Raw genomic sequence first — 22874 nt, 5'->3', positions numbered from 1 at the left:
GGGTTAGATTTTAGAAACGTGTGTGTTTCCCAGTGGCTTAACATTAGACCCAACAGCCCACGCAGGACAGGGCCCCCCGGAGCTCCAGGGGGCCCCCCTTAGCAGCACACAGTCAGGCCCTGGCACTGGGCACGAGTGGCCAGTTTTCATGCCTACTGGCCGGACCGGGTGGGAGAGCGCATGCTTACATTGGTGCATTAATAGGATACCTACCATCATATGAATATCCACGATCTGAAATGCTTTACTTTCGTCATTACATTTGGGGCATTCATTGTTTCCAGTTACCTAAGTTTGTTTCTTTTATGTAAATTACAAGCCTTCTTACTTCAGTTTTCCGAAGAAAAACAAATGCAAGTGTTTGCCACCACTGAGCCTTGCTTATATGGACCAAGGAGGCAGCATCAGAGCCTAAGTCTCCTCTATAAAAGACCTAGTGTTTTTCAGAAAAGTAAGATAAACATACAAATAAATAGGTAAGGTCCAACCTGTTCACTGTGGGATTAATACACTGGTGGAACGTATTTGGTCCAGTTAACCTTGTGTCTACGAATATATGATAGCACTCAGTGTATAACTCCGAGAATGTCCGAATGTATTGCCATAATAGTTTTAAATGTTAATAAAGATATATATATATATATATATATATATATATATACACACACACACACACACACATATATATATATATATATATACATATATATATATATATATGTATGTATATATATATATATATATAGTGAGGCATTCTGCGCTCTCAGGTTTCCCGCTGCAAGCTTGAGCAGCTCGTCCATTCCAGACAGGTGTTTGTGTTCCTGCATCGAAAACTGGATACATAGGACTACAAGTACCAGAATGCAATGGAATAGTCTGGTCTGGATGAGCTGCTCAAGCACTGAACCAGAAAACGTAAGAGCTGTTGGCCTTTCCAAATACAAATATTTTATAGGTAAAATGAAATCCTCTTTTGGTTCCTTAGTCGGGTATCTCAATAAGAGATAACGATTGATGCAAGCCCTATTTTCAAGACGTTGACATCACTTACTTTTAGTATGATGGCTGATTCGGGGACTTCCATTCATTCATTCTTTTTGCTGCCATGGTGGGACAAAATGTAGAACGTTGTGATGAAACTGGCAAAGGGGGCAGGCACACAATAATCTCAGGAAGCTGAACGCTCTTTCTTTTCTCCCCTAGAGTGCCAGAATAATTTCACCCAATCCGAATGGGTGCTGACGGTCTGGTCTAATTTTAGGAAGGTGGCCACACTGTCTCAAATTGAAACTACATATGCTGGCTTTGACGTGGTAAGTTCATTGTTGGTATTTGTGTATGAAGCGTGATAAGAGTATTTGTGCACTGGGTGTGGGGCCATCCTTTCCTATCCCTTTCAGACTGAACAATCCAGGTGTGCCGGTGCTGATTTAAGCCCCTGACTTGTCCTTATCTGTAGAGACCAAAAAGTCCTGTTACTCCGCAACAAAACAACTCTGCACTCACCCATCTGCTTCTGCTCGATCCCACCACTCTTTGAGGCCAATATGGAGAGGTGTGGCTCACTGGTTAGAGGCGGCAGACCTGTAAGCAGAGAACGGCCCGGGACCAGGGTTCAATTCCCGACGCGGCAGGGTCTTGGACCAGGGTCAACTGGCTCGATAATTCTCGCCTCAGTGCCTACTCTAACCAGGGAACACACTCGGTAACTCTGGGCATTAAGCTTGCCTCATCTCTACAACGGCCCCCCACAGACGCCGGGGATGCCTGGTTTCACCCTGGAGATACCCAGAAAGGGAGCATCTCACAGGGAAAACCAGGACGGGTTCTCCAGCGGTCTACAGCGCCAGGACACTCTGGTAGAGTAACAGTGCGCTTTACAAGTATCCCACATTTACATATGTATGTGCCGATTGGCTCTCTGCACTGGGGCCCATGTGTGATTCCGCTTCCTGTCTCAGTGTGTGCACTGGGCACATCCAACCACCTTAATGAGTGCGTGCATCGGATGGATCCTACCATCTGATTGAGTGTGTGCACAGGATAAATGTCTACCATCTGATTGAGTGTGCGCGTCATATAAATCCCGCCAGTCTTTGTGGTTAGGGTGTGCGTGGACAGTCTCTCTGGGTTGGGGCTCAGGAATGATTCTGTTTCCTAGTTGAGCATGTGCATGTAATTCTGTTGGACACTCACCATTACTGTTCGACAGAATGTGTGTGCAGATTGGGTCAGGAGGGATTATGTCTCCTGCTAGTTGTGTGCATGTAATGAAGCGTGAGAAAAATAAAGGGTATTTAGAGATATAGGACACATTACAATAGATATCGCGCCACCCAGGCTGAGTGGTGCCAGATAACATCGGTTGGGTTGGTCCAGCACAACATTCTTACTGCATTGCAAGGCTGACAATGCCTATAGCTTTTGTGCCACTCATTCCACCTCCTACTGGTCATAAGTTGGAGCTCTCATCCTTCCTCCAGATGCAATGATGCCAGGGATAGTAGCCATTTTGAGTCAGACCTGACTCAGCATCCCATTATTACAACCAAGAATAAAATCCGATTAAAGCACCTGTAGATGATTAAGGTGCTGAAGCAATCACTGTAGTTCTCACCATGGACTTTATGTAGCGCCATGAACTGGCTTTTCTTCCTCACCACCACCTCTGATGTAACAGACTGCAACTTTCTACAGTAACCGAGGCCAGATAGCTAACCAAAATCAGCCCTGGCAAAACTGTTAAAGTGGCGCCACACTGTAGTAGGCTAGGACTAGAATGGGATCATGGAGACATACATGGGTCTTGACGACCCACCCTGCTCTGAAAGCAGCTCACCAGTCTGCAGCCTCGTGCAAAATGCAAGGGTGAATTAGTAGCCAGACCTGGCAGTTGCCCAACATCTTCTATGGCACTATACACAATGGTCCATATAGCACTGTTAATACCCTTGAGCAGTGAGGCCTGGCTGTGGGTTCCATGGCTTGCAGCCTTGAGGGATTCCTTCTTTTCCCCTCTGCGAGTGTGTCTTGTAATCCACAAGATCTGTCAAATCCTTTACATCAAGAAAGGTCTTCTCTCTTGAAGTCCCAAATTCAGCAGGAAGTAGAAAAGAGCACAAAAGGTGGGACGGGAGGGTTTGTATGAGTGTCGCGTGTTCTCCTCACATAGCTGTTTCTAATTTATTTATTTATGTATTTATTTATATTCTTATAACGCGCCTGAATCAGCCCCGAAGGGGTATCTCCGCGCGTAGCTTCTGTGAGGGTTGAGAAACATATTAGGTGATGACAGTGTAGGGAAGCAGGAGAAAATTAATCTAGGGTGAAAAGGTATGTTTTTAATTTTTTTCTAAAAGAAAGGAGGTTAGGGATTTGTCTCAGCTGTGGGGGCAAGGAGTTCCATAGCAAGGGACCTTTGAGTGAGGGTGCCCGGCCTCCCTGTCTTGCTCTGGTCACTCTGGGCACCTGCATCAGCATGGTGTTACTGGAACGCAAGGCACGTCCAGGAGAATAAGGGACAAAAATGTCTCTTAGGTATTTGGGCCCAGTCCCATAAATACACTTGTGCATAATGCAACATAGTTTGAAGTTGACGCGTTGTCTCACCGGGAGCCAATGGAGGTGAGAAAGGAGTGGACGTGAAGGGGTTCTAGGGGGGGCATTCAAGATGAGTCTTGCTGCAGTGTTCTGCACCACTTGCAATCTGCACAGTTGTTCTTGATTGGCAGAGATGAGTAGACCATTACAGTAGTCTACCCGCCCGATAACTAGTGCTTGTACCAGTGTTTTTCTGTGGATATCGGGCAGGAAGGGGAAGATGCGTCGTAGGAGACCAATTACTCGGAAACAAGTTCCCGTGACTTGACTGACATGGTCTTTTAATATCAGTGTTTGGTCTAGGCGCACTCCCAAATTTTTAATGGTCTGTTTTGGCGCAGGGACAGGTCCTAGCTCAAGTGGCCACCAATCTGGGGACCAGAGCAGGGTGGCCCCTCCAAACAACATGACTTCGGTTTTAGTTACGTTGCATTGGAGGAAGTTCTGGGCCATCCAACCTGCCACAGCTCTCATACCATTTTGAAAGGATTGCATGACTGCAGGTGTGATGGTTTGGAAGGGAAACAACAGCTGGGTGTCATCAGCGTAGGAGATTGGGGAGAACCCATGAGATCTTATGATGTCCGCCAGGGGGGCCACATATACGTTAAATAACGTGGGGCTTAGGCATGAGCCCTGTGGCACTCCCTTGGTGAGCTTCCTACAGATAGATTTGTGGGAGCCTAATTTGACACCTTGTTGCCTATCCGCAAGAAAGCTTTCAAGCCACGCAAGGGCGATCCCTTTTACTCCTACCTCCCTCAAGCGGCCGAGAAGAATTTTGTGCGACACCGTGTCGAAGGCAGCGGACAAATCCAATAGCACCAGAATCACTGAGCCCCCCCTGTCAAGTGACATCCTGATGTTATCAGTTACCGACAGGAGGGCTGATTCGGTGCTATGGTTTGGCCTAAAACCAGATTGAGAGTGGTCTAGGCCGCCCGCTGCCTTGATGTAATTAGACAGGTGCGCGTTGACATGTTTCTCGGCCAGCTTGCTCAAATATGGTAGGAGGGAGATGGGCCGGAGGTTGGAGAGCTCCGTCCAGGGGAGAGCAGCATTCTTACGGATGGGGTTCACTACCGCTCTCTTCCATTCGGTTGGTACATAACCCTTCTTCAAAGACTGATTGATTACATCTTGAATGTGAGGGCCTAACAAAGTACTGAGGGAGGTTAAAATTTTAGCAGGAATAAGGTCATCCGGGGACCCGGATTTTACGTGGGTCATTAATGTTAGAAGCTCTCTGTTATTGATAGGAGGAAAAGTGGTCAGCATAAAGTTAGTGTTTTCAATGGGGAGGGGGGCGGCCCGAGGGTCATTACCGGTTTGAGATGCTAATATTTTATCATAAATGGATTCTATTTTGTTTTCAAAATACAAGGAGACTTCCTCACATAGGTTTTGTGAGAAGTCATCCGGACTTACACATGCCGTAGGCTTGACAAATGTCTCAAGGATCCTATAAAGTTCTTTTGGGGAGTTGCCAGCTTCCATGAGCTGTTGGGCTATGTTGTTTTTGCGGGCAGCTTTAACATGCTTATAGTAGTTTGTTTGGGCTGCACGATGTGCCTTCTTGTTATCCTCAGAGTGGGATTTTCTCCACCTCTTCTCTATCCTCCTACATTCTTGCTTCTCTTTCCTGAGAGCCTCGGTATACCATTTTTCCTGTTTGGCCACAGCAAATTGCTTGAAAGCTTTCAAGGGGGCAATTTTGTCAATGGCTACAGTAAGTGAGTCCTGAAATATAGTTAAGCTGTGTTCCAGTTCATCAGTATCCTTAATATCGGGTTTTCCCATACCTTTTGTAGTGCCTCCAATGTGAGTTTGTGCCACTGCCTACGCATCGTAGGGGGTAGGGATTTTTTACAGGAGCCTTTATTAATTTTAAAAATAGTGAACTCTAGTAAAAAGTGGTCAGACCAATCTAATTGGGTCGGTTTATTGCAGGATATATTATCAAAGTTAGTATATATCAGATCAATGCAATGTCCGCCTTCATGTGTGGGACCTTGATTTTTTTGTGTGAGGCCAATAGTTGTCAAATCAGCAGACAAGCTTTTGGTCTCCGTTGATTCAGGTTGGTCAGCGGAAGGTCGGCCTCTCTGTTGACTGTGGCTACGAAAGAATGCTTTTGTGGATTTATGAGAGGAAATTGAAGTTTGCCATATTCCAATGGAGGATCCACAGATGGGTGAGAGACTTTCCTTTATTCTGTCTTTCAGATCACCGAGCTGCAAGACTTGACCATAAGTCAGAAGATTGAGTTTATCCAAACTTCACACGCGCTGACCAACACAACATTAATGATGATTGTACTTGACAGTATGAGCGAAGGAGACACAGGAATGTCCATCAATACTGCTGATGAGTTTCTGACAGCCATCAATGAGGTAATTGAAGTATTTTATTTTAGTGCGTGTACTTTCATCAGTAATGTGTGTCAACTTATTGGCAGGAAAGCATTTAGCACTTACTTGTAGCTCCGTTTTATTCTGCTCAATCACCTTTAATATTCTTTATATGCATTAGTTTTTATTCAGTTTATACCTTGCCAAGGCCCTCCATCAGCTGGATTTGGGTTATTAGGACCGCTTTCAATTGATATGTCCCTAGCAGGTCTCTGAGATTGGGAGGACGGAGCAAGGTCATTGTTACTATGTGCAGGAAAGTCCGTTGGGACAATGAGCTGTCACGGTGGTGCCTTCCAGGCTGTGGAATTTCCTTCCGGAACATATTACGAGTTTAAACTCGCACCTGATTTCTCACAGACAGGTTAAAACTCATTCTCCTACTAGACTTCCCCTAGAGTAGCACGCTTGTTCATGTTTTATTCTATTTAGGACCATACCCCTTCACTTGATGGCTTGTTCGGTTTAGCGCGTTGATGCCTCTTGGTTTAATCCCAGCCATGGTCCGTGCAGGTAACAGCGGTGGGGCCGAGTAAGGGGGATTCCGATGGACGATGCTGAGGGAAAATTAAATAAATAATTAATTTTTCCTCGGCATCGTCCCTCGAAATCCTCCCTTACCCGGCCCCACCGCTGTTACCTGCACGGACCGCAGCTGTTTAATCCACTCCTACAAATCCTAATCCTAATCCCTCGAGCAAAACACTTCTCTACAGTCATGTGGACCATAGAATTCAATAAAACATTGTGTACACCTGGCGGGGATTCGCACAATAGAATTATATCTCACATATTTACAATTGCGTTACATTTGACAAATTTACAGTTAGATTACAAACTGATTTTCTCAAAATCACACAATCGTGTTTATAATTCAGGTCTTCCGTTCCTAAAGCTGTCAGCTTTCCAACTAAACAACATCTACTTCCGCTGGGCGGAAACCTGGTGGGATTTGTTGTACTCTACAGAGTCAGGTTTTTCCCTGATGTAAGTGTGCAAGGCCAATACGGTGTTGTATCCTCCTCAGGCCTTCCAACCTTGATGAACTCTAAAGACTTGGTACCTGTGGGACTTTTAGGAATTCTTAAATCAGTAGAAAATTGAAACTAATCATGTTCGGTGTTTTTAGAAGCAACAGAGCCAAAGTGATCTGAACACCAGATAGAAATAAAACAGATTAAATGTTGATGTAACTGCATCTCAAAACAAGTCTTTAGTGCGCTCTTTAATGTCAATATCACATTTAAAAAAATCACAATAGAACAATATCACAATAGAAATAATAACCAAAATATTGAGACGGTAAGTGCATATAAATAAGTATATGCCCACTATTCTTAACTCCACATCTGCGTACCTTGAAGATATAAATATATATATATTGCTGCGGTATGTACAAGTGATTCAAGAATTGTACATCTATACTTTCCTATATTCATATATATATATATATATATATATATATATATATATATATATATATATATATATATATATATATATATATATATATATATATATTGAAGCTCAAAAAGCACCAAGGCGTCGCACTCTCAGGCGGGTGCTCCCATTGCGAGGGTGCACTCGCAAAACCAGTACTGCTCTGCCTCCCAAAGCGGCAATCACCCGCAGGAAGAAGGAAGCACTCTCGGGGGTGTATATCCAATTATTTATTTTTACACAGCACACTGACGCGTTTCGGTCGGAACCTTCCTCGAATACACATATACATATAATACGTTGTAGATGTTTGTGCTTCCAAACTGTAGTTTACGTTTGTAATCCCCAGATCCAATTCAGACAGGACATGCTGAATTTTGTGACTACAAATTCCAGTCAATGCTGCAAAAAAAAATCCACCAGCTTGCAGAAATGTTGCATAGTTTAGGAAAAGGTTATGGAGACTTGAGTGTTCCTTGGTAAGTGGCAAGTTTAAATGTTGGCCACAACTTTTCGTCAGTGTGTTTGCACGACTACTTTAACAAAACATCAGCCATAAAAAAAAGTTGGGGTGAATGTGCAAATGGGGTGGGAAAGTGTCCCAAACATCCAATATTTTCAGGGAGCCTAGGAAAAGGCATTTCTCCGGATGGAAAAAATATATTCCATTCATGAAAAAGTAGAGAAACAGTAAACAATAAAATGTGTATTAAGACTTCTAGAACCGACACCTTTGAAGGGTTTGGGCCTTTTGCAAAGCTCAGCTACAGCACTGTAGGGGTAATTCCTTGGTTGAGTCATCCTCTGGTGGAATTGCATTTATAGGGGACAATGATTACCAGTGCTTTTCTCGGGATGATAAGTTCACCATGGGAAATGATTGTGATGGTGATCCAAGCATCATTCTATAGAAGGCTTCTGCAACAAGTAGCTTGCGAGCTACTGATAGCTATCCAGCAACCTGCGAGTAGCTCTCCTTTGTGAAGCCCAGCCTACTAAAGAAGAAGGTTTTGCTTGGTTGAAATAATATACGTACACCAACATTGTTAAGTGAGTATCCAAGATAAAAATGAGTGTATTTTCAAAACCCATTAATATCATACTATATTTAAAACTGATATTTGAATGATAAATCATGCAGCATTGGGAAATGTATGACTAAAATTATTACCTTGGTATTATTACCATGGTGCTGGTGTATTGCAGCTGTGGCTGTTATGTGTTACGCTTGTAGAGGCATACAAAATTGAAAAAGCCTTTTTTGTATTACGGTTGGTAATCCTGCACTAAGGCGATGATGGCTGGTAATCTTGCATAGGGTGACCACTCATATAATCTTTTCTTATGTGTATTGCACTAATATTATTAGCAGCTCGGGATGATTTGGTTGAACTTAAGTAGCTCTTATTACTGAAAAGGTTGGAGACCCCTGTTCTATGGGATAGGGAGCAGACGTACATGTATTCCATAGTACAGCTAATGAATTGACAATGTGAGAAAGGACGACTGATCAAAACAATTAAAAGTTTTGTGGCAAGTACTTCGTATCCACGCTGTTTTTTTTCTTCATACAGGTATACGGTGAGCTTGTGATCACCCGTGAAGTGAACGAGTTGATCACAGAAGTGTGTTTCACTGCTGTTTTCAAAGAGTCTGCATCTTTCAAAGTGGAGGATTATCGGCATTACTTTGAGGTCCAGTTCAAGCATTTCCTCATCTACATTAAGGCCGAGCTGATCATATATCTGCGGATAGACTGTAGCTGCAACTCTTACTCGGTCATGTAAGTGCTGCTCACAGACTTGGCTCCGACCTTTTCTTCCCTGAACTGTATGTTGAAAAATAAATGCCCTCATTATGCGCTGACGGGACTGTGTTATAGTGTGGTAACACGGCACCGATACCATACAATTACAAGATGAACCCTATGGAATGGGTAATTACTATGTTAGAGCAGTTTGGGATATAGGGGTGGGGGTGGAGTAGCGGAGGGAAGATGCAGATCGACCAGAATAAAATCAAGAGAAGAGGCTTGACTGCAGTCAAAGTCTCATGTGATGCCACTGGGCAGAATCACACCATGTTAAAATCGGTTCTGGTGGTTCAACCCTTTGGCAAACTGGGAGCTGTGCCTACTCAGGATCAGGCAGGGCAGAATTCCTAATTGGAATTCCATGCTGCCTGACTCGCATAAAAGGGAAACTATGCTTCATAGTTCCATATCTACAAAAAATGTAATTACTATAAAGAACAGATAACAGTATAACAGTCCATTTTGTAAAATGCTTAAATTTACTTATTTGCAACAGATAAACACATTGGCTATATGTATATATATATATATATATATCACGCTCAATTTCCTCAGTGATTCTTTCGAAAATCAGCACTCGTAGACAAAGGGGTAATGCCTTTCCTGGGTTTATTTACAGTGTCAACAGACGCGTTTCAGCTACAAGCCTTCGTCAGTGTTGTCTACGCGCGCCTGGCAGCCAAAACGCACGACCCCTAGCATATCGGTCACAGTCCCTCTTCTAAATGTGAATATGATCACATGACACCCCTTTAAATGTTTTGGCTGCCAGGCGCGCGTAGACAACACTGACGAAGGCTTGTAGCTGAAACGCGTCTGTTGACACTGTAAATAAACCCAGGAAAGGCATTACCCCTTTGTCTACGAGTGCTGATTTTCGAAAGAATCACTGAGGAAATGGAGCGTGATGTGAGTGCGGGGCCCCGCCGCCGCAGACTGCACCCACTCGTGAGTGACCCGTCATTTCGGCAGGGAAGAGAGCTTTGAATATATATATATATATATATATATATATATATATATATATATATATATATATATATATATATATATATATATATATATATACATACATATATGTGTATAAAAAAGCATTTCCATCTGTGTTTTGTGGTTCAAAGTGTATTAGCTTGGCTTTCTTTATCCATATTATCTCTTTTTTTCCTCTACAGCATTCAAGCTTTTGACAGTGTATTCAATCAATTGCCTGAAAATGTAAAACTTGCTATCTCCGACTATATCAGAAAATTCCTGGCATCTCAAAATGCACAGCCGGGTAATGCAGGTAAAGGAACAGATTTACTTTATTTCAGGTGTTGGTGTGTGCGGGTATCAGCTATGTAACCGTGTCAGAAGAGTCGATGGTGCATTGTTATAATTACCATCTGAAGGTTGGAACATTTTGGGCAATATGTATCCGAGAGAATCTTCAAAGGCCAAGGGAGGGCAGGAGCAGACCAAGTGGCAACAGGACCCCCCAGTTAATGCTTAATTTGTAATCAGTGTTGGTGCCCAAGGTTTTTCTCAGAAGTCAGTAGCTGGTGCTGACGAAAGTTACATTTGCTGCATACCAAGGATGCGTAGTCTTGATTCCACCTCATTTACTCTTTGTCCTTTGTTTCACTCCTTTGGGTGATTTTCCATCCCTGCTTTCTCCATGAACTTTAATTCACCAAAATGCCATGTGTAGCGGGAGTGACATCACACACACCATTTAACCTTCACACTTTAACTCATACATGCATGCTTAAACATAAAGACACATACAGCCCCTAAGCAACACCACATTCAAACAATAATACAAATAATGTCCGTGTTCTTCTGTTGTAGTCCTTTGTCTTTTTATTCTTCCATCATCACAGTAAATTGCAATTCACTTCTGGAATTCAGAATTCACTCCAGTTACGATTGTAGCCAACACGTGTTTCGTCATAGTTACATAAACCAAACCGAAGTCATCAGGGCTATACATAGGTATTGTAACACCAAAAAGCGACGTATCCAGTCTTATTAAATGAACTGTCCTCATTAATCAATTGTATCTGAAATACTAGGTTTCCAAACTTGTCATAATGATCTAAATTCCATTTGCGGTAGGATCAGCACCCTTATTCTGGATCCTTTGAACGCTCCGAGAGTACTCGTTCGATCCGCGTGTATGACATATGCACTTTCCCTCTCACATAGGCCGACGATTCTCAGTGCAAGCGGCCGTGAGATGGAATTCCCTCCCACGCACCCTCAGACTGGAAGCCATCTACCTGACCTTTCGCAAAAAACTGAAAACGCACCTATTCCCGAAATAACTGTTCCTCCTCCCTCCCTCTCCTTACAGGATAAACAATCTCCTTACAGCGCGGGAATGCCCTTGGGTCACCAGGCACTATACAAATCGCTAAAATAAAAAAATAAAATAAATAAATAAACACACTCTCACCAGCAAGCATGCTCAAAACATATATTCAAAAGCATTTTTACTTGCCTTAGCTGCCAGAAACAGGTATATTCCAGCTAATTGTAATCATTTTTTATATGTTATTCACTATTAATGTAATAAAAAATTAACCGAAAACAAGGAAAGTTGCGTCCGAACCCACATCCATAAGGACGAGCTGCCCTTGTCTAGCCGGGTCTGGTGGCTTAGTGAACTAATGCATCCACTGTAGGGTACTTTGTTTAACCTAATGGTCACAGATTCAAATCTGGCAGGTCTACTCAGCCATTCATCCTTCTTAGTTGATTAAATAAGTGCTATTGAGTTGGGTAATAATAAACATGTTATTCAGCTCCAAGATTCCCTCCTGGATGAACATGCGCTTTACAAATACACATGTCGTGTTCGTGCCAATGACTTTGCTACCTCTGAGGTATGAGATTGCCAGGGCAGTGCCAGGGCTCACAAGGGACAAGCCAGGGTGTGTAGGTATGCCCCCTGACAACTCCTAAATAATGTCCGCAAATTGTTCCCTTTGTCACTTTTTTTTCTACCTTTCTATTCCTCTCGTTTTGCCCTTTTTTCTCGCTTGCTCTGGGTCATATTAAACCAGTATTGGCTGTTGTTAGAAGGTAATACTCATATTTCAGAAACAACTTTCAAAAAATGGCCTGTGCTTAAATTTTCCTGAAAACCCAAAGAACTTGTAGAAGGAAAGAAGGAAACTCTGGGCTAGGGTTGATGTGCCCAAGACACCAATTTACTGAGTAGCAAATCATAAAAGTTGTGACTCGTCCTACAGGTTTCCCACTAACAGAGCACAGGGTGCATCTTTCTTGCAATCAGTGTTGGCTCCAAATCTCTTCCATTTACATAACATGTCTGGCTCAACAGGACTCCCCTTATTCTGAATACGTTACTGGCAGCATCATCACAGCCTGACAATGCTATTGGCGGTGTAAGACTGTAGACATGCGGTTGCCAGGGGGCTAAAAATGGATGGGTCCACCAAAAAGTGGCTTCCATGGCTCCCATCCATTGGAAATGGCGGGACATTCCAGCTCTGGTTAGATCCTGTAGGAATAGGCAGCATGAGCTGTGTCAGGCTGCAGTGCTGGAACCTGAAGGAAGCGGGAGAATGGAGACTGAAAAGCTGCTTTCACTTATATGCGTATTCTACACTATTAAGCAAGGTATGGCTTCATTGGGTTCCCATGAAATCTCAGGAGGCATTGATACGCCGCATGACGGTGTGCAGCTGCAGTTGCTCGTGGCGGTACAGAATATCAAATGCTGCTCTCTAACATCACCACCCCCTTTTCTGAATCGCTCTCTAACTATGGCATCTGGTTACTGTGGCCAGTTGTCCACTTGTGTGATAGGCCATAGTGGTGTGTCCAGCATCACAACCTTTGATGGCATCACGAGGCACTCCTTGAAGGGCAGAGTCTGCTGGAAGATATGTTTGAGTTCTTGCCTCCCAAATGTACAAAGGGAACACGAGCAAGGGTATAATGCCATCAATCAAACTAAATCCTGTTCCAAACACCAATCGACTGTCCTGTGGGCTTCTTGTAAATGTGGTTAACGCTGGCAGCAAACCAATAAGTTAAGGGGCCGACACATTGTACTCAGTCAATCGATCAGTATTTATAAAGCACGGCTCCTCACCCATGAGGGTACCCAGGCACTGGGGTCTTACTGGGCTCAGGTGAAAAGCCAGGTCTTGAGTCTCTTTCTAAATTCCATGAGGGATGGTGATGTTCGAAGGTGTTGGGGATGGTTGTTTCAGGCTTTGGCGGCGAGGTAGGAGAAGGCATGCCTGCACTGTGGCTTCGACGGATATGGAGATTGTGTATGTGGGCGAGGGAGGTGGGGAGCAGGTGCCCTGACAGTTGGTGGAAATTCAGGCAGTGGTGGGTGCATGCTGTTCCTTGGCCATGGAGAACTGTGTATGTGTCTGTCAGTATTTTGAATTGACATCTTTTCTGTACGGGGAACCACTGGAGGTTCGTGAGGTAGGGGTGATGTGGGTCCACTTGTGGAGGGCAAAAATGAGTCTGGCCACACCAGTATGTGGTCTTGTGGGGTGATCCAACATGTGTTAGACTCTGCAACTGAGCAATAACTAAAGACGGTCCACTTTGCAACACACTGCATAGATAATCAAAGCTACACTTTTACGAGATGTAACACATTTCGCGATCTTCTATTTTCATTTGATGCAACCAATGGGTTGTGCTGTAAGGCTTCTTTAACTCATCCTATAGAGATATTTGCTTTATTTGTGAATTTCACATTGCCCTGCTCCTACCCCAGTGGGTCTGAATGCACTTCACAGTTAAAAAACCAGGAGACTGAAGTCTCTGATACAACAGATGGAACAGTGCAGTAATAGAAACAAGAAACCTGATTGCCAGTGTCCATGCTGATGGGTAAAAAATAGAAGGGCAAAGAAGAATGTAATGGGAAAGGGGAGTTAAAGAAGTTGAGAGGGGCTATTTAAAAATAAATTGAAAGAAAAGCGTGCAATATCCCATTATGGATGTGCGGCCATGCCTATATACGGCTGCCCCACAAGGTATCCAGTCAGACTTCTCTTGTGCCAATCATTGTGTTGAGATATGTTTGTCAAAGACCGCAACTCCCAGAATGCCCTCTTTTATTGAACAAATGCACATAATATAAAAAGGTGTCCCAGTAAAATGGATCAGTGGTCAATGAAAACAGTGGCCGCAGACATTTTATATTGCGTGCGACGACTTGGGCCAGATGTGCAACCTTTTTAGCGGTCGCAAATGGAAAATCGGCCATCTGCGACTACTAAAAACGGTTGTAGTACGTACAAATACTATTTTGCTAGTTGTGTAACCTATTACTAACTCAAAAAATAGGGTTTGTGAGTCGCTATTAGGAAGGGGTGTGCCAAGGGCATAGTTTCCTAATAGCGAGTCACAGGGGGATGAACAATTGTTTTGCGACCACAAATGCGGTCGCAATACCATCGTAGTCTACCACTTACTACATGTAGGTGGTAAGCCAGTTCTAAACAAATATTTGGTAAGAGCAGGCAGTGGTCCCACAGACTACTGCCTGCCCCTAAAAAGTGATAAGAAAACTTTTCATTTTTTTCTTTTTAATGCCTCCCATTTTCCTTTAAGCAAAACGGACTGCATTTGAAAAAAAGGTTGCTTTATTTAAAAAGCCAACCCAGACATGGTGGTCTGCTGACCCCAGCAGGCCACCATTCCTGTGACAGTGGGTCGCAAATTGCGACCCCATTGGAAATCACTACATTTGTCTGAGACATATTAGTACATTACTTTTTGCGAGTGGCAAAAAATTACAATTTGCTACCCGCAAAACGGAATGGTTGTACATCTGGCCCTATATGCGGTATTTGTGCACTGACTGACCATTGTTTGCTCGTTTTTAATGAATTCCTGCCAATCTTTCTTTTCAGGCCACGTCTGTTCAACGCTTTATCAAAACAGCACCAGCAGCAAGACGTACCTGGAGGAAACCTACTACTCATTCAGCATGTACTTTAATGTTTCTGAATTCCGTATCTACTTCGCTACATTTAATTCGGTAAGCCAGAGAGGTCGTGACCCTAATTCCTTTTCATGCTGAGCCTCCCTGTGTAATAGGGTCTGTGGTGAAGAAAGTGAAGCATTGAGGTCAGATATGATGTCATTTCCACTAAGAAATGTCAACATAAACAAGTATAGGTGCTTTTCAATTTACCATGATAAGGGGTTGGGGGCTCAAAGGAAAGTGTCAAACTATTCTGGGAGCTTTTAAAAAAAAATATGAAATAAAACATACCTTGTAAGCTGAAACCTATGTTTTCTTTGGGGAATGTTGAGACATATATCAACCAAGATGTTTTGGTCAACAGTTGGAGCTTCTTGTTACCTTTCACGTTCCCACAACATCTGTTTATCATTTCACACACTGCAATGGTGTTCAGTTTTATTTGTAAATGAATATTTGCCAAGTACACTTGCAAGAGAGCTCTTGGTTCCAGGGGTAGTTTTTCAAGTGTCAGAGACAGCTTCAGTGCCCACTGAAGACCCTTCAATGACCTTGAGTTAAAGGATTATCCTTCTGTTTCAATTGTGAGGCTATTGTGAGGATGAAAACAATGAAAACAAAAACATCAGGTGGAAATCACAGATAGGTGGTAACAGTGTTTTGCTCGCAGAAACAGAAAATATAAATTAAAAGTAGGTCGATAGCCCAAAAAAGAGAAGCATTTGCATTACCAATAGACCTCGCATTTAAAATGTGAGGGCTAAGCTATTGACATTGCTAATGGTTTTTTGTGAAGGAAAGCTGAAAATATATTTTAGAACACTTCAATAGGGCCAGTGGCGAGCTGCATGTGAATTCACCGCCATTCATTTTTTAATGGTTTGTCGTGGAAAAAAAAACAGTTCCAAGATGGCTTCTGTTGTCTCTTGACGCATGTGAACGCATTGGTGGCCATTTTGAATAGGTTTTTAGAAAGTAAATACATCCAATATGACCACCAGTATTATGATGTCACAAAGCATGGATACAGCTTTTATTTACAAGTTTAATTTACCATTCTGATCGATATGTTAAATTAAATTATTAACACTAAGTGTAAGTCCACAAAAATAAAGGAGCACGAGTGCCCCTGGCAGTTTGCAGCGACTAGGCCCTGGAAAGAAAGCAATGTTGAGTAGCTGAGAGACGACAAGCAGCAGAGAAGTGAAGAGGGATGGCAGACTAAAAGAGGAACTGGTGGATTTAGGAAGAATAATATAAGAGTGGGGAGGAGTGGCAGAGCAATACAGGAACTGGTGTGGGACAAAAAGCAACAGAAGAGGATGAGGATGTGGGACAGCAACAGAGGAAGCTAGGAAAGCAACATGCAGAGCACGAATGGGGGTCAATTAGTAAATTAAGACAAGCACACAAAGGTGAGAGGATTGCTAAACGAAAGAAATGGTGTTCCAATTTCTGAGCAGTGGGAAGATATAGCTCATCCAGTAAGAAACACTGCAAAAAAAAACTAAGATATAGGTGAGGAACAAACACAAGAAGAAGAAGGAAAAACATCAAATACGAATCAAGGAAATGAGATTGACAAGAAAACTAGCTAATGATAAGCAAGGGTCAGACCGAAAGCCCACTCTAAGCGTTTGAATTGAAGACAAGGTCTTTGGACAGCAAGTTAGTGAGTAGGCAAGACCTAAAAATTAATTTGTTCAATTATCTAAAAAGCAATGTAGTAAATATTTAAGAAAAGGGAAAAAAGTAGAGTAAAAGGAGAAGGCAAATGAAGCGAAAGGTGAGGGTGTATCCCTCCATTTATGAACTGATAAAATATTTTATTTAAAAAAAAAAAGGGAAGTTCTGCAATCAAACTCAGAAGTTCGAAATAAAAAAGGGTTGAAATTGACCACAACTGTAGAAAAATAGGACTTAAGGTAATCATTCCAAGACTAATCACCCAAGTTTAATTTCAAACTGATTAATGACCTCTAAATAACACTGAATCAGCTAAGAATGTGATGTAACCAGTAAATGCTATGGTGATCTACCTGAAGTTACCGAAATTATTTGGTCCATGATGCCTACTTAGCTGTATTGTTTGTTTTTTTTTTGTTTGTTTTTAGCTGTATGGGCTTTTTTCAGCCTCCTTTCTGAATGAAAAATGGAAAATATTGTTACACCAATTTGTAAAATCATCTTCAATGGACACTTTCAACCGAAAAGTTGTTTCTGAGCATTTGCTATTTAAGTACAGTAGATAAGGAGAGGAGACTAAATCAATTCCTTTGCCTTCTCTCCTCTGTGTCTATACTGCCTATGCTCACTGTGCTTGGGACCCCATGCTCAACAAGGATGCCCGTCAAGCCAGAAGCACAGGTTGAGTTGTTTTCGTACCATGGACTAGAAATCCAACCAAGACTCCTATATTTAGAAGCAGAACCGGACTGATTGGCACATTGCTTGAACCCCTTTTTAGTCACATGGATGAGCTTAAAAATGATGGAATGTTGCACCTTGTGTAAACCTGGTAGGAGACCACCACCACCATCTTTTCAAATTTGTTATCACTCCAAATTGCAATGACAATGATGCAGTAATGTCCTTACATTATCAAACCAATATTTCAGCTGCTTACTCAACTCCCTCAGACTCCTATCCACAACTGTGGACAAACATACACACACATACATATGTGCGCACACAAACACATGCATACTCACACACATGGCTGTCTTTGACCTGCAGTGCAGTTTAGTCATTTACCTTTGGAACATACAACATTGTTTATCATCATTCTCCATAACCCTAAATATTTGAGAGAATTTCTAATCATCTTGCTGAATGATATGCATTTATCTTAACATGACTGGGGAGTGTAAACTGGTAGGCAGAAGAGTTAGGACAATTTTTATTCTCCGCTTGACTAACGGGATGATGAGGAAAATACCACGTAGGCACTGATCTGGATAAATTGGTTGCCATAACCTTCCCCTTAGAATGTCTTCAGAGAGAGTTCAGGAAAGTAGTAAAGTTTTACAAATCCTTCATAATAATTTCTGATTGTTGACATCACTCATCGCAGCCATATCCCTGTGTCAGTCAGGTTCCTTCGAAAATATGCACACTGTAAGATATGTTACCATATATAATATCTTATAAGACACTCAGGGGGGATATGTGTATGGATGCGTAGGAGAGAGGCATTAGCCTTCCTGGCTTAGCGCCTCTCTCCTTCACTTCTGAAACGCAAGGCTGCATCCTATTTAAAAGAATGTGGTGCAGCCTTGCGTTTCCCCCTGCGATGGAGCTAAATTTATCAACTTTGCGCCAACACATGCACTTTGCACCAGAGTGCAAGGGTGTATGCGTGCAGGAGAAGATTGTTTATGTGTAGGAAGGTGTCCCTTCCTGCACATAAACAATCCTAGAAATGACATTCTGTAACGTTCATGTGTGCTGCTTCATGCAGCACACATGAAGTGACAAAATGGAATTTTTTTAAAAAGTTTGTTTATGTACAGGAAGGGACACCTTCCTACACATAAACAGACAATAGCATTTTGCTGTTTCCATGTGTGTTGCACAAGGCAGAACACATGGAAGAAGCAAAAGCGAGGAGAAATAACAAATTTCTCCTTGTTTCGCCATCTTAAGACCAGTTTTTATCTGGTCGTAATTTTGGCACTTTCTCCTATGTACCCCACTCTTGTACATAGGGGCCAGGGTCAAAATGAATGGGTGTTGCAGTGGAACACCCACTGCAATACCCACTGCCCACCCCTTTCACGCTAAGCTTAGCATGAGAGGGGGCCTTTTGTCCAAGCCAGCGTTAAGTCCCCTTAAGTGGCTTAACGCTGGCTTGTAGATAAGGTGCAGCCCCTATCGCCACCACAACGTCACTATAGGTGATGTTGTGGTGGCGATAGAGTCTTGTTCATATTCCCCTCAGTGGCTTGTATCAACTCTCACTTCCCAACACCATCATGCTTATATAACCTACAAATTGATTACATTTGAGCTGCACGGGGTGAAATCTCCTGATGTATAGCGGATGGACCTTTTGTGACAGAGTATCCCATTTACCAAACTGAAAGGGACAGGACATGACCTCTGTGGTACACTGTAAACTAGTGTCTTCACATCGTTGATGCTTGTTCTCTAACCAATACTTATTGTGTTATTTTCTATTTCTCCACTAGTATGATGTTCTCGACTCCTTTTCCTCTCAACAACTGGCAGAGCAAATGGTGTCCGATGCCTTACTGGATGAAATCAATGCTGCGCTTATTTTAGTGATCGTGAAAAAACTGAGTTACGATGAGACGGTTGGCTTTTTGACTGAATTCAACACTTTGGTAGAAGAGGTACAGTTGGATGGGCAGGGTCTGCGCGCCTTTGAGGGCATTGCTGGGATGAGTCGGTGGCATGTTGGAGGCAGGCGTTCACGTAGAGCAAGGACATAGGAAGATGTATATCATGTGTGGTTCTAGAGATGAACACATCTGAAAACGATGCTTTGTAAGTGTTCTCAAACTAAGTATCGTGCCTTCAATTTGTAAGTTGCGCTTGTTGTACCACACGGTCTCGCGGCTGTACAAGGTATTGTCAGTGGCGTGTGGAAGACTTCAGCACAGTTTCCAAACCATGCTAGAAGGCTAGTACTTACCTGTGATGGTCTATTTTCATTTCCCGCTAATCCTTGTAGCAAAGCTGACCAGCACTCGAGGCAAACTTTAGGAAGTGGGCGCCATCTTGCAGTGTTCTCTAGCAAGGCTGCCTCATCTTGTGTTTTCTGCATTTTCAGGAACAAATGCCAGTCTTGCCGAATGAGAACATCCAAAACCTGCTGTTTAAAGTCTGTTTCGACAATATGCAAGAAGGCATCAAAAATAAAGAAGAATACGGCGAGTGGTTCGGAGTCAACTTCAAATTCATCATCTCCAGTATAACAGAGCAAAATATAATTGCTATCCCCTCAAATCTGGACTGCAGCTCCCAGGAGAATCTGTAAGTTTGACTCAGCTTCAATAGCAGTCTCTATGCATACTACCCAGCATTCGATAACCCGAAATAATACACTGACCATTTTGTAACAGAAATAAGTGCAGGGACCAGCATCTTTCTAAAGAGCCCGTCAATGGAACTGCTGAATGCTAGGGCTGCCTTTTCTTGTGTCTACCTCATGTCTCTTTCTTCCACCACTCTACACTTCCGGTCTCATTCTCTAAACTCTTGTGGTTTGGCTTTCTCCTTTTATCGCTGTCTCACAGTTCCTCTTCATCTCTCAACCCTTTCAGCCTTTCTCGCTCCTGCTATGGGTCTAAGTCCTATGATGAACAATATTAAGTACCAGAGGCAAAAAAGTGAATGCTGGCGTCCACCACCTGCACCCACTGGCACAAATTAAGCACTTTTAACTGGTTTATATTTCCTTTTCACATCTCACAGAGTCCCTGCCTCTATTCTCTCTGCTTACATTGGGACTCTTACTACACACTACCGACTCTTCGTGTTTCTGGTTTACAAGTCAGGGGGACAACAGTTATGTGTGTCATGGAAGCAATGTATTCCTCAAATTGTATGCAAATTCGTGAAATGCCTTCTCTAAGTATAGACAAGGAACTGTATGGCATGCTACTGCCCGCGTGAGTCTTTCTTTAGTGTCTATCGATTATTTGGACACGCGCCCTCTGTGGGATGTGCAGCATTGGGCCTTCCAAAATTTTAATGGCAACATAGACAGAGTTAGAACTTCATAATACCTGTAAGTGAGGCAATTAAATGTGGTTCAAATGAAACAAAGGAGTGATTAGGACATTACATAATTTTAGAAGCATTGTTTCTGAAGAATAGCTTCTTTTTATAGACCATGTTATACAGTACTTGTGCCATTTCTAAGCACTCTGACTAATAGGTGATATCCTATTTAATAGCAAATAAAATCCCGACCTCAGCAGAATGAAAGGCATGGTTGGCCGTGGGAAAATTCAAACTTGTGACCTGCAGATCACAACATGTTTCAGCGGCAAACGTTGAACTCATTGAGCCATGTTGTTTAAGGGAAACATCCTTTACCCCACATGAGTTACTCTGCCTGCCATTACCCCACATTTTGTACACCACAAAATCTTTTACAACGCAGGGCTTTACACCGCAAACTATTACAACGCATTTCCCAAAGTAACGCCCCCGTGGAGTTAGAATAATAAATTGTGTTGTAATGGGGAATGTGTTGTAATGAATTGCGTCGTAAAGCCCTGTGTTGTAAAATATTTTGCGGTGTAAAATTCTGGGGTAATGCCATGCGGAGTAAAAATGTGCGGGGTAAAGTGTCCTATTCGTTGCTTAAGTCTATAAACAGTGCGAGACCTAAAAATGTCATGTTTGGAAGGTCTCCAACGTGCGTGTTTAAATAATAGCTTTCTTTGTGAAAATATTTAATCGGATTGTCTCCTATGCCTGTATTTTCTACTTCATGATAAAGTGTGATTTATTTTTCAAATAAGAGTAGAATAAAGGAAGAGCTCCAAATAGATGATGTGGTCCCCCGGTTTGGTTGTCCATAGGGCAAGTTTTAGGGATCCTTGTGAGCTAATGCACCCAGGCACCAAATGTGTTAACGTGACACTGACACCTATTTTCTGTTTATGTGCATGTCTCAGAAGACTTGTTTTGGTTGGCCAAGCAAAATCTTCATGATGTAAAATCTGAGTCAACTGTCTGAAAATATGGCATAGAATTCACGTCGCCCTAGGTACAGTTTTGGGATTCCATGAAGGCTATGTCGATGTCTTTCTCTAGATAGCTCCTAAAAGTTAGCCTACAACGATGAGAACGTGATTAAATTGGCCGGAAAAACTGGGGTAAAGAAAAATCTTGACAAAAACATTTAAAAGGAAAAAAAATGGGGAATGTCAATAACAAAAATAAGAACGTGAGATTAATTACCCCAACATCAATCTCCGGAGATTAATCCCAAGGTAATTAATGGTTCATATTTAAAGATCTGGGACCAGTGCTTAATTTATCAAAAGAAAAATATAAGTGCAAGGGCCCATGTCAGGAGGCTACTGCAGCTTGCACCACCCATTGCCCCTGCCAGCACTGCCAATGACAGCACCAACAGAACTACTAACCATCACACTCCTACAAGTGTAGCAGTTCAGACTATTTCCGGCACACAACACTATAAGAATGGTATGGGCAGCAGGTCGTATTCCTTTCATAATCTATATTGAATTAATAAACAACTGTTGTTGGGCTCTTTACTAAATTATGGAAAAACAAAAGAAGGAGTATTTCCCGACATATAGGCTGGAGGTTTTTCAAGATTGGAATATTAATCCTTTTCTAAAAAAACCCTCACTCACCACCTGATGGTGACATGCTTCATCATCGGGGTCCACCCTGGTGGCCTAGCGTCACCAGGGTGTGCTTCAACACCTGTAATACAGTGGAGCGGGTTGTGAGATGTAAGTGCAAAAAAGGTGATGTTAAAAATTGTCCTGGTTGAACTTTGGAAAAGTGAATTTTATTAAAAAGCAACTGGACAATGTAAAAAATGGTAAGGTGCGAGATACTGGAAGGGAGGGTTACGACCTACGTATCTCTGTATGTGTTATGGTGCATTAGGTCAACATGTTTTTAG

General features: G+C 42.5%; 1 protein-coding gene across 1 annotated transcript in view; it reads left to right on the top strand.

The window, feature by feature from the left end:
- The window catches only part of LOC144783951 (uncharacterized), a 266569-nt gene that overhangs the window by 129860 nt on the left and 113835 nt on the right, over positions 1-22874 (top strand). The window contains exons 27-33 of the mRNA XM_078662679.1: positions 1204-1313; positions 5826-6002; positions 9026-9234; positions 10437-10549; positions 15162-15289; positions 19426-19590; positions 20031-20233. Coding sequence (XP_078518805.1) covers positions 1204-1313; positions 5826-6002; positions 9026-9234; positions 10437-10549; positions 15162-15289; positions 19426-19590; positions 20031-20233 — 1105 coding nt within the window. The remainder of the gene's footprint in view (positions 1-1203; positions 1314-5825; positions 6003-9025; positions 9235-10436; positions 10550-15161; positions 15290-19425; positions 19591-20030; positions 20234-22874) is intronic.

This window comes from Lissotriton helveticus, chromosome 10, assembly GCF_964261635.1.
Source record: "Lissotriton helveticus chromosome 10, aLisHel1.1, whole genome shotgun sequence".
NCBI classification, from domain to species: domain Eukaryota; kingdom Metazoa; phylum Chordata; class Amphibia; order Caudata; family Salamandridae; genus Lissotriton; species Lissotriton helveticus.
The sequence above is the reverse complement of the archived record's forward strand: the minus strand, read 5'-3'. Positions and strand labels throughout refer to the sequence as shown.